Consider the following 13,470-nt stretch of genomic DNA (forward strand, 5'->3'; position numbering starts at 1 on the left):
CCCTCGCTCCCAGGGGTGTGACATTTGATGGGAGACAGTTGAGTGGTGCTAATTTGATGGTGGACTCCCCTACCCTTTGAACAAGCTGAAGCAGAGTAAATTAACTACAAGTCTGAGTGCTAAGACTGAAGTTAAACTCAACAGTTTGGAACCAGGTTGAAGATATTATAGGTAGCACCAGGGCATTGTGGGTAAATAGTTTGGAAGATAAAAGAGACCACTATTTGGTTGCAGTGGCATTGCAGTAAGAAGGAGTACATGAAGAAGGAAAGAACCAAAGAGAGGAAGAAATAGGAGGAGAAAGAAAGAATGAAAAAAAAAACATTTACTAACTGAAAGAAAGATGGAAAAATGTAGTAAATAAAACTGGATAATGGTACTCGCAGTATCCTGACTCCAACAAAACAGCAAACGGGACCTACAAAAAGTCTAACGTACACTAGCCTTTAACAGACTTAAACATTCTTCTTGCATATTTAATATTTAACAAACAAGCACAGTGGAGATAATCCTTCTGTCGATCTTTATTAGAGTTGCCAACCAATTTTTTTCACACAAATTCGAAACAATGACCATAAAATAGAGACTAACTCACAGAAATACGAAAATATCTACAGAGCCAGTAACTTTTCTCCTTTCTTTTCCAAACAACAACCGACATGTCTGATGAAGGTCGAACGACAATCCGACCGAAACTTTGCACTAATAAAACTCAAGATGAGAACAATAGTCTGATCAATACAAATAATATAAAGGCATTATTCTTGTATATTTAACATTTAACACTGGTTTGAGTACACAAGAAACACAGTGGAATAGGTTGAGAGATGGAGGAGTTGATGCTGGTGTGATTGCAAGAGTTGGGAGTGCAGAGAGTAAGTAACATCTCTTGCTATTCTATTAAAAGCTTTCTCCAAATTCACAAAAGCAAAATACAGGTTCTTTTTCTTACCAAGAAACATTTCTTGCATTTGTCTCAGAATAAATATAGCATTAGTGGTATTTTGCTCAAGCATAAACCAAACTGCATTTCATTTATGCTTATCTAACTTCTTATTTGCATTTTGATTATTTTCTCAATCCGTTTCCACCAACGTTAAGCCTTATTTACTTGTGTTCACAAGTGTACTAAGATTTGAATCTTATGGGAGATTCCCTTTCCATATGACCCTTCCATAAAGTATATTTTTCCCATTTTGGAATTTATACTCATTTCAACATGATGCATATATGTGGTTAAAACAATCAAGCGTTAAATTCGGCACACTGCTGCCAAAAAACTCGCTACTTCAAATCTCAATGCACTGCCGACAACACTTGTTACTCTGACATCCAAATCCAAAATCAACCCAGTCTCTGAAAAATCAAGCTTTTTATATCCAACTGGAAGCATCTCATTTGCATATTAGGTGACAATATTGCAAGCATATAAAGAAAAAAGGCTGCATTTTTTTTCTTCGTTCTTTTTGTCTACATAGAACTCTACAGACTGCACACAAACAGGTTTGTACAAATTTGTTAAATGCTTGATTACAGAATGGCAACGTATTTTGCCTTTGGTAGCATTTCAGACCACACACTCCCACTCCATTATCATTGAAGATCATTTTACATTGCATAATCCCATACCCAAATTGGCTCAGTACGGACTCTCTGTGGTCTGTGCATTACCACTGGTTCACATTCATTGCCCTCTGGCACAGCATTTACATCTTCATCGTCTACATGGACTACATGTCTTTATTCTGTTGTTAGAGTAGCTACTGGCGCAGAGGCCCCCCCCCTGCTCGTTTGCCTGACTCTGAGGACAATATCTTCAAATATGGCCAAAATTTCCACAGTTGTAGCACCTTACCCTAGGTATCTCCTTACAATCTTTTATGAAGTGCGGTCCTCGACATCTGAAACACTGAATGCTTGTTGATTCCATATTTCTCTGTTTATTCCTCACCCTAACCTGTCTGCCACTATTCCAAGCTTTTGAATTCTTTTGCTAATTAAAAGTCGTGCTAACGTCCATTCTCTCTACATAAGGTAACTGTTGTAGAGCTACAGATACATTGTCTGGAAATCCCGTGATGAAAGCAAGTTTGTCTGTATGATCCACCCCTATTCCTAGGTATCCTGCTAATCCAACCAATCTTTTGATTGTATTGGCATAAACATCAACTGACTCTTCTGTTTACTTGAATCCTTTTAGCTTTTCATGTTTTAAAAGGTCTTTTGGTGAATGCCATCACTAGTCTCATTTCTAATTGTTCCGCATCTAATTGTTCCTCCCAAGATAGAGTCAGTGCATCTCCACTGAGAAAAAGCTTAGCTACTAATTGTACATTTTTGATCCACATGACCACACCAGCTTCTCCACTAAAAGGCGGCATCACATCCTTTTCCAATCTTACTTGTCCTAATTCCATGATCTTGTCATGCTGAAATAGCTTGTGGTTAAAGCTATCAAGTGTTAAATTCAACACACTTCTGCCAAAAAACTCGCTACTCCAAATCTCGACGCTTTGCTGTCAAAGCTCAACTCTAAAACACCACACACTGCTGACAACATTTGCTAGGCTGGCATCCAAATCTAAAATCAACTCAGTCTATGAAAAATCAGGCTTTTTATATCCAACCAACATCTCATTTGCATATTAGGTGACAATACCACAAGCATATAAAGAAAAAAGGGGCTATTGTCTGCATGGAACTCTACAGATTGCATACAAATAGGTTTGTACTATATTTTTAAGTGTTTAATAACAGAAGAGTAACTTATTTTGTCTTAGGTAATATTTCAGACCAAAGTATGTAATAGTGTTTTTTCTTGAAATGCATTTGTTTAAAATCCTACTATTATGCAGAAGTAGTAAAATCTTTGATGAAATAAATTTTGACAAAAATCTAATAAAAAGTGATAAAAAAAAAAAAAAGAAATCTGTGTTAAAATCAATTTTAAAAAATCTAAAAATAAGTTGAAATGGTATCTCCCTTTGGAGGCCTTTTTGAATTTTTCACCATTAAAATAAAGGCCAGACGACCAGTTCAAATCATAATTCCCGAAAGTAAACAAACATCAAAAATTGAAAGAAAAGTATGACTAACCCTTTTCTTTTTTCTGTTAAATTTGTCTATTTTTTCGGGCGATTTCTGCTTAGGCTGTGGAGATTCCTTCAGCATAAAGAAGAAAAAGAAAAAACAAAACATTTAAAATTCTTTGCTGAATCAGTATTTGTTATTTTCAAAAAAAATTCTGAAAAATTATAAAAAATTATAAAAAATTATTTAAATTATCCAAAATTATGAAAAATTATGAAAAATTATTAAAAACTAGCATGGGTACCCAGCGTTGCCCGGGTCGACATGAATTTCCATTTGGAACACGCCTACTATGCTAAGAATATTGATCATTTTCATCGTGGACAACGTCGATGACCCCACAACAATTTCAAAAATAAAAGGACGCATAAAAATGGATGTGAATGTAATCATTCAAAAAAAAAAAAAAAAAAAAAAAAAAAAAAAAAAAAAAAAGCAAAAAAACAAGTATGTGATATTCTCTGCACCAGATATTTCGGCAGAAGAGATACAAAGAGGAGAAGATATTCTCCAGATATTAAGCACTTTTTGTTGCCCATGCGTTGGACCTCCCCCCCAAAAAAATAAATGAATCAAAACAACTTTTGTTTCAATAAAAATAGCAGCGAGTGCTCAAGCGAACTTAAAAATAAAAAATAAATAAATTAGCCGCGTAGGCAGGCCAGAAACTGAAATGCGAAAGAAAGGAGGAGGTAATTTGCAAAAAGTTTTTATCCACTGCATCACGATGACTGATCACCTCATAGACGGAAAAAAATATTTATAAACAATAACGCGCATGTGACATTTAAGTGAACTTTAAGAAAATATTGGAATTCCTTTCACACAAATTAAATCCTTTCAGTTTATTTATAAGTGTTTTTTTTTTATTTGTTTTTTATTTTGTTGTTTTTTTTTTAATATATATTTTAACAAAAGCAAAACATTTTTCTGTCTACACGGATTTTTTTTTTTTTCACACTAGAAATTAGGCAAATTATTTGATGAAAAGTTTTTATTTTTTATGTTTAGAAGCTTACAGGGGAAATAACTCTATTTCTAAAAAAATCGATGTCGGAAATAATAATTCCAAATAAATTAAATATATTATCAATATACTTGTTATTTAAAGTTGATTACATAAACTTAAATAGAACACTTAAAACAATTCTCTCGCTAGAAATATTAACTAACATACAGCTATTTAGTAAACTCGATTTTTCTCACTGTTATATACAAATGAGGTGATCTCTTAATTGTATATTTTGCAAGAATCATGCTATATATAGAAATAAATGAAATAATAAAGTAATGGCTCTTTTGTGTATATTAATCAAATTGTGAACAAACAAACAAAACAGACAGGAATACGAATTAATATATATAGATTATGAAAACGTATGAAAAATTTATATCTATATATCTATAAAAGTGAACGTGTGTGTGTCTGTCTGTGTACATTTCTCTATGCAATAACTCTGTCAATTTTTAGTCTACAGACGCGAAATTTGATATATAGGGTACTGTGATTTTGGGAAAATCGATGTGATCGGGTTTCGGCCAGAAATTTGGCTGTTAAGAGATCAAAGTTCAACGATTTGACCTTTGAGAACTCTACTAAACTCCTCCGACACATTTGGGTCTAAACACTTGAAATTTTAGCTATAGATTCCTTGGACATGGATCTAACTTAGTAACTTAATTTGAGCCCAAAACAATAAATTGTAAGGGGTCATAATAGGGGTTAAGTTTTAAAAAATTGATTGTTTCTTTTTTCTTTTTTTTTTGCTCAGCATACACCTCCAAACACCCGGGCAACGCCGGGAACCCATGCTAATATATCTATAAAAGTAAAAGTGTGTGTGTGTGTGTGTGTGTGTGTGTGTGTGTGTGTGTGTGTGTGTGTCTGTCTGTCTGTCTGTCTGTCTGTCTGTCTGTGTACATTTCCCGATACAATAACTCTGTCAATTTTCAGTCTACAGACTCGAAACTTGATATACAGGGTATAGAGATTTTGGAAAATCTTTGTAATCCGTTTCCAGCCAGAAATTTGGCTGTTAAGAGGTCAAAGTTCAACGATTTGATCTTTGAGAACTCTACCAAACTCCTCGGCCAATTTTGGGTATAAACAATTTAAATTTTAGATATAGGTTCCTTGGACATGGATCTAACTTAATAACTTGATTTGAGCCAAAAACAATAAATGTTAAGGGGTCATAATAGGGGTCAAAGTTAAAAAAAAATTTACCTCTTCGGTTTGTACCAAATTACTCAGACACTTTTTGGTCTAAACTTTTGAAATTTTACATAAAGGGTATTCAGAAATAGGGCAAGGTTTTTAATCGGTTTGGGTCGAAAATTTTTAGTTACCAATATATAAATGTATGTATGTATGTATGTATGTATGTATGTATGTTTGCATGTCTGCCTAAAACCTTCGACAGTGGCGACGGATTTTCACAAGATAAGTATCGTTTTGAAGTTCGACCTTTCAGACGACAAATATCGAAAAATTGGCTAAAAACATTAATATCTTCATCCCCAACTGGGCACTTTTCTACAGGGAGGGGTTGCTTTTTTCGCCGATATTTTCGAAAGGCATTCTCTCTTTTCGATTGTCTAGCCTTAATTTAAACCTACGTCACTTTCGGTTTGGAGGTGGTCGTAACAGCAAAGACGTCACGTTTTTTTTCCTGTTCTTTTCCTCCTTTGCGGTACGGGTTCGAGCTTGCTTTCCAACTACCACTTTTTTTTTTTGCTCAACATAAATTACAAACACCCGGGCAACGCCGGGCACCCATGCTAGTACATCCATAAAAGTGAAAGCATCTGTCTTTGTGTGTGTGTGTGTGTGTGTGTACATTTCCTGACACAATAACTCTGTCAATTATCAGTCTACAGACTCGAAATTTAATATACAGGGTATAGAGATTTGGGAAAATCTTTGTAATCCGTTTCCAGCCAGAAATTTGGCTGTTAAGAGGTCAAAGTTCAACGATTTGATCTTTGAGAACTCTACCAAACTCCTCGGCCAATTTTGGGTATAAACAATTTAAATTTTAGATATAGGTTCCTTGGACATGGATCTAACTTAATAACTTGATTTGAGCCAAAAACAATAAATGTTAAGGGGTCATAATAGGGGTTAAAGTTAAAAAAAATTTGACCTCTGTGGCCTCTACCAAATTACTCAGACAATTGCTGGTCTAAACATTTGAAATTTTACATAAAGGGTATTCAGAAATAGGGCAAGCTTTTTAATCGGTTTGGGTCGAAAATTTGAGCTACCAATATATAAATGTATATATGTATGTTTGCATGCCTGCCTAAAACTTTCGACAGAGGCGACGGATTTTCACAAGATAAGTATCGTTTTGAAGCTTGACCCTTCAGACGACAAATACCGAAAAATTGGTTAAAAACGTTAATATGTTCACCCTCGACTGGGCACTTTTCTACAGGGAGGGGTCGCTTTTTTCACTGATATTTTCGAAAGTCATCCCGTCTTTTCGATTGTCTAGCCTTAATTTAAACTTATGTCACTTCAGGTTTGGCAGTGGTCGTAACAGCAAAGACGTCACGTTTTTCCCCGTTCTTTTCCTTCTTCACGGTACAGGTTCGAGCCTGCCTTCCTACTACCACTTTTACCCAGTCATGGCTTACAGAATGAGAACATGCTATCCTTGTGGATTAAATAAAAATTTCCATTTGAATTTCTGTGCAGATGCCTGAGTTTGACAAAACGACTCCTGAGTTCTATAAGATACATCTTTTTCTTTGTGGAACGAGATCAAAATAATTAGCAACGATACAAGGTGGGGATGGGTGTGGGGTCAGGTGACTCAAGGAGGCAAAACAAAAAAATAGAAAAATTACTAAGTAAACTAAGCCTGGAATTTAGTAACATTTGGGAGCCTCTAATTGTAGAAAATTCCAAACATTGTACACCCTTAAAATTTTGGTGATGGAAGGGAGATAATCCCCCTGTCGATCTTTATTAGAGTTGCCAACCAATTTTTTTCTCACAAATTCGAAACAATGACTTTAATATAGAGACAAACTCACAGAAATACGAAAATATCTGTGGAGCCAGTAACTTTTCTCCTTTCTTTTCCAAACAACAACCGACATGCCTGATGAAGGTCGAACGACAATCCGACCGAAACTTTGCACTAATAAAACTCAAGATGAGAACAATAGTCCGATCAATACAAATAATATAAAGACATTCTGCTTGTATAGGTAAAAAATAAGTCTCAGACAGATTGTCATTAGTGATTGCTCATGCATAAACATAACACCAGTGGTGTTCCCTGGAATGCGATTGATAACAAGCCTCCTCAGATTTTCAGTACTCTCCACCTCTTTTGATAACCATTGCAATTGATTCTGCCTTGCCGCAATGGCCGATTGCCATTGATTTCTCACTGTCAATGATCATTGGCCTTCTTTCGGATTTGAGTGCCAAAAAGTTTTCTCAAGGTCCCAATAGTCTGCGTATCCTTCCAGTAGAGGTTTCATTAGTGCTCTTCCACTTTGGCCTTTCGATTATACTTGATTCTCAACAACTACTTTGTGTGGTGTCAACCAAGGCTGGTATCATCACATTGTGTGTGTGTGTGTGTGTGTGTGTGTGTGTGTGTGTGTGTGTGTGTGTGTGTGTTTTAGGGGAGGGGGTATCTGTTTACGAGTTTTTTTGCAATTTCAGTTTTCTCTGGATGTAAATACACAAGTACCACTGAGTAATTGGCCCATTGACCAATAGGATGTATTGGCGTATGAATACAATTTGTGTGACGAGTTCTTGTTTCCCACGTAAGCTTTCAAGAATTGTACAGAACACCATGTTCCGTTTTTGGCTTTTCTAACTCACGAGCACAGGATGAAATCTACAAAGATGCATGGTGTCCCTCTTTTTGCAAAGATTGACGCTTAGCTGTCTTTAATTCCTTTTTAATGGTGCCGAAATATATTTTCTGTCGTCTGTCATCTAGTTATTTTATCTACGAGTCAGAGGGATGTCTTCAAGTCCAACGTTAACAAATTCCTAATGAACCGCCCCCTTAAGTAAACACTTCATCAAATGTCCACACTAACGTAATGTACTTGAAATAACCCTTATCCCTGAGTGGCTTCCGGGCCTTGATAAGTGGTGATCACTGTAAAAAAACAAAAAAAAAAAAAAAAAAAAAACCAAACTTCAAATATAACGAATATGGATAGTGCTTTACCTCAATTCCTCATCCACCTGGAGCACAATATCACAGGGCTGCTTCCCAAATGACTACGAAATGGTAATTTTTAAGTTCAATTAACATTGGACTTAAAAATTACCATTTTGTATTCAAAATACTTGTCGAGCTGTCCTCTTAAAGGATCAAATTCTGCCTAGTTTAAACCATTGTCTTAAATCCTCTCAAAGTGATTGTCTTATTATCGTTTTGATAAACGCATTAATCCTTAGCCTCGAGTGGCTTTTGAGCCTTGGTAAGCAGTGAATCAGTCATAAAATGTAAAAAGTATTATATCTATCAAACAATGAAAAAAGAAAATTACAGCTGACCTTTTTGTTTTTTTTGGCTGTCGTTTCTGATGGCTTTTTTTCGGGTGATGTATTTTCCTTTGAAAGAAATTGAAAAATTGTATGAAATCTTCTTGCAGAGCCAATATTCGTTATTTGAAAGGAAAATTATTAAATACTAGAAGCTTTAGCTCGTTAAAACAGGCAAAAGTTTTAACTTATTGATTTAGAATGTGTGCTTTATGCCAAATTGATGGCCGAATATGGCTAATTTTGTGCTTATTTTTGCATTAAATAATAATCATATTAATTCTCAATTGTGCATCGAACGAATACCATAACAATTCGTTCGCTGCACCTTATCATAACAAAGGTCTATACAAAATTTCAGTCAGATCAACTCATTTTTTTCTTAGTAAACAATTCTAGAGTAAATGTGGTATTGTGGTGACTAATCCCTATTAATTCCTAACTCTACATCGAACACTAAGTTTTCTGCACCTTATCATAATAAAGGTTCATACAAAGTGAGAGCTAGATCGGTCCAGTAGTTTTGAAAGAAAAAGTGGAACGGACACGCAGACTAAAAAAATATAATATAGATAACAAAAAACATATCGAAGATAACGCATTTTATTCTGTGCAACCTTCATCAGAAAAAAAGTAATTTTTATTTAAAAACAAACAAACAAACAAAAAAAAACATGCATTTGTAAAAACGAGAGGGAAGGATCAAGGTAGGTGTCAGTAAAACGATGGGTGAATGCTGGCAGCTTAAAAGCAAAACCTCACCCATATGAAATTTAACAGATCTTATTAAATTCAATCTAAGGATCAACCATTTTAGAGATGCAGCTCTCTGTCTATTTTTTTATTTTTTATTTTTTTTTAAATTTTGTTCCTTTGAAGATTGTAACATTAGGTATGTAGCAGCCAAACCAGCTGCCCACATTGCCCTGCTTTTTAATGAAACCAGCCGAGAGCTCTTTTTAGTATCCTCGTTGTTCCCTTAAGTGTAATTGTCTGGATTTCTTTTGCACTTGGTTCACCAGGAATATCACTTACGTATGACTTCAGGTTCTTCTTCATAAGCCCTGTGGCACCTATAATAACTGGTATGATTGATATCTCTCTAAGAGTTCAGTTTCTTTTCATATCATACATGAGACCTGGTCTGTTCAGGCCTCCATTGTTAGAGGCACTCATGTCAACCAAGGTTGTCACTCCAAAACATAACACGGAAGGAAAAACAAAACTGCTTTTAAAATAAGAAAAGGGTTTATTTCAGTGACAGAAAGTTAGACCGTGTCTGAGTGAAAAAGAAAAAAAGTTGAAAGTTCTTTGGGCTGTCAACGGTTAGCCAGCAGTTATCATCAGATGAAGATCGTTAATGCTGAGCATCCAGTAGAGAGAGAGAGGGGGGAGGATTCTTTTCTTTAATTTGTCCTGGGTTCTCTCTACTGACCGTTGTGATTCCAAAAGGGGCTAAAGAAGCCCCTCAGTGGAGAGATGGAATCAATGCAACCTGCAAGTTGATTGGTCAGTGTGTGATCAAATTGCTTAGCAGGGACATTGATTCGTGAAAGAAAATAAGTCTTTATCTTATTTATGCCTGCTATCACCTGACCTTATATCCTCAACACTCAGTCTGACAGAGTTTACACTATTTGGGTTAGGTAACCTTTTTTTCTATTAAGCTGACATATGGTTTGGTGTAGCTCTAGGAGGTCCATATTCCCAGGTTTTACCTTCTTTCTTTGAGAAGATAATCATCTGAGGTACCCCGTGTGTAGGTCAGAGTTCTCCTTTTTTGGGAACGCTGGCTTTTCAAATCCCCATGTTATGAACTCATGTCACAGCTTCCCGCGGTAAAGGAGATAAACACTAGCAGTTTTATTTAGCTTTCACTTTTTCGCGTGAAAATTTTTAGGGATGAATAAACCTTTATTACTTTAAAGTCAAATTACAAAAGTAAGTTAAAACTTGAAAAGTTTTAGTAAAAAATTACAAGGATAAGTCAAAAATTATAAGGACGAGTCAAAACTTAAAAGGATGAGTCAAAAATTAAAGGGACGGGTAAAAAATTATGGGGATGAGTCAAAAATTATAAGGACGAGTCAAAAATTATAAGGACGAGTCAAAAATTATAAGGATGAGTCAAAAATTATAATGATGAGTCAAATATTATGGGGATGAGTCAAAAATTAAAGGGACGAGTCAAAAATTAAAGGGACGAGTCAAAAATTATAGGGACGAGTCAAAATTAAAGGGACGAGTACAAAAATTATAGGGACGAGTCAAAAATTAAAATAATTAATCAAAAACTAAAAGGATGAATCCAAAATTAAAAAAGATGATTAAAAAAATTAAAAGGACGAGTCAAAAAATAAAAGGACAAGTCAAAAATTAAATTTTGTTTTGTATTGTCTCTCTTTCCCCTTCACTTGTAAAATGTATCTTCTGCCATGCTTCAAACGATTCATCAGTAGAGTAGGTAGAAGACTTTAGTTTCATCAATAAATGTCTTTCTATCTCCTTTAAAACATATCAGTTGATATTTTCAGTATGAAAAAAAAAAAAATTAATGCCCTTTTCTACCCCACCCCAGTGGTTGTAGTTGATGCCCTGACACATTGCTTTACTCTCTGTATGATTTGAAAGCTGCATAGATGAACATGCAAGTTAATCTAGTTCGAGTACTTAGGCTTTCATCATCATCTTGTCGTGATGACATCATGGATCATCCAAACTCTCATACAATCTCGCTCTATCTTCTGTTACAGCAGGTGCATTGTGACTCCTCTGTTAGTTGCTTGCGGTCTCCTCACTAAAGCACATCCCTGCTTTGGCATCCACAAAAAGACATAGCTGACAATTTCATTGTTAGCCTTCTAACATTGACCAGCATATCTAATTCTTCTGAAATCCGAGGAAGGTGGCTGTAGTGTTGGTCCCACATGGGGGGGGGGGGTTCTGCCATAAAGAGATGTTAACAGGATCTCTTAACATTCTTTTGTACGCATTGTCATTTTTTTTCTGCAATATTTTGGTAAAAGACCAGGTGATACTTCCAGAAATAATACGACTGTAACATAGCGTGGATGAGTGGATGTAAATGCATGTGAAATGACGTCACTAGTAAAGAAAAAAAGACTATGGGAGAGAGAGAGAGAGAGAGAGAGAGAGAGAGAGAGAGAGAGAGACGTCGAGCACAGAACGAGAATAACATTCGAGATCTCGTTAGAGGAATGATCGCTTGAGTTACGTCACAGTCATAACAATAAGGAAATAAATGTTGTTGTTACAAAGAAAAAGCGACTTAAATTTATTTCCTGTTCTTTGTCTTGGTCTCGTTTGTGACTGAAAGTTTACACATGTGTTGGTACCTGGACAACGTTGCACAACAATTACTTTAAAGAAATTTCTTCTTGGTACGGAGATTTGACTTTCATCTTGCTAATTCACATATTTAGTTCCATCTCTGTGTAATTTTGTTTCCTAGTGTGGAGATAAGAACTCCCATCCACCGGCTCTCTAGGTTGCAGATGAATGAAATAACATCTAGATGTAGAGATCAACTGTGCATACACATAGAAAGTAGTGCTGGACAGGATTACAGGCTGCCTTCTGCCATGGCATAACAATATGCCTTGTTTGTGTGAAAATGCATTCTCTAACGTTGCCCAGTATAAAGCCAAGGGACTTAACTCTGCACAAATGAAAATGATTTGTATATTTACTTCATTCTCTACAATGTATGATGTGAAAGCTACATAGATGAACATGCAAGTTAATCTAGCTTGAGGACTTAGGCCTTCATCATCATCTTGTCGTGATGACATCATGGATCTTCCAAACTCTCATCAATCTCGCTCTATCTTCTATTACAACAGGTGCATTGTGAGTTCTCTGTTAGTTGCTTGATGTAAATTCTGTGTGGTCTCCTCACCAAATCACATCCTTGCTTTGGCATCCACAAAAGAACATCGCAGACGATTTCATCCTTAGCTTTCTAGCAGTGACCGGCAAATCTGTCAATTTTCTCCTGCAATTTTTAGATAAAAGACCAAATTCTACATCTATGTATCGGAAATGTTAGACAAAAATTACTTTAAATAAGAATACAATTAGGAACTACTTAAGACTTCTACATGGTAATGGTTCACGAAATGAGAGCAAGATTCTCCTGTAGATTAAATAAAAGATTATGTTCGAAATGCCATACAGATTCCCAAGTTCTCCATAAAGATTTCAAAAGTTCGACATGAAGGAGGTTGGAAGTTGCATGAACTAAAACGTTGTGAGAATAACACTCAGAAAATGAGAACAGTAATCTAAATAATACTTATTAATACTCATATAAAATAAAATTCCAAAACATAATTTAGAAGAGTTCACATGCATTAATGAAGTTGACCATTGAAGAATGTGACTAGTTCAGATCACAATTTCGAAAAAATAAACTAAAGATAATTGAAAGAATTACGACTGACCTTTTTCTGTTTTTTGGCCGTTTTGTCGGACGATTTTTGTCCAGACTGTGTTGATTTCATGAAAAGAAATAAGAAACACACAAACATAAATTTTTTGCTGCGTCAATATTTGTTATTTGAAAGGAGAATTATTAAGTATGCCAAAAAAAAAAAAAAAATCAAAGATAATGCATTTTGTTGTGTGCGATGATTGACTTGGTGACATTCATCCAAGATTGGTTCAGCCGGTTCCTCCTGAAGAACACACAGCATCCCAGATGAATGCAGACCACACACAACAATCTGCAGCAGCCAAGATAGTAATGGGCAGATAATCCCGGTACTAGCAGCAAACACTGTAGACCTGTGGACCAGAGCAAGGTTCAACATTGGTTTTGTTAGTATGTA

General features: G+C 35.5%; 1 protein-coding gene across 2 annotated transcripts in view; it reads right to left on the minus strand.

Annotated features, from left to right (window-relative positions):
- Positions 1-13,470, minus strand: part of LOC145243663 (cilia- and flagella-associated protein 54-like) — a 449,435-nt gene that overhangs the window by 267,194 nt on the left and 168,771 nt on the right. For both annotated transcript variants that reach the window (XR_013862929.1, XM_080106712.1), the window contains exons 30-32: positions 13,084-13,128; positions 8,633-8,689; positions 3,097-3,162 (exon numbers count right to left, since the gene is read on the minus strand). Coding sequence is in view for 1 of the 2 variants with exons in the window: in XM_080106712.1 (XP_079962838.1) it covers positions 3,097-3,162; positions 8,633-8,689; positions 13,084-13,128 (168 nt within the window). In the remaining variant the exon portion in view is untranslated. The remainder of the gene's footprint in view (positions 1-3,096; positions 3,163-8,632; positions 8,690-13,083; positions 13,129-13,470) is intronic.

The sequence above is a fragment of the Euprymna scolopes genome, chromosome 22 (genome assembly GCF_053919585.1).
Source record: "Euprymna scolopes isolate OS-2025 chromosome 22, ASM5391958v1, whole genome shotgun sequence".
NCBI lineage: Eukaryota > Metazoa > Mollusca > Cephalopoda > Sepiida > Sepiolidae > Euprymna > Euprymna scolopes.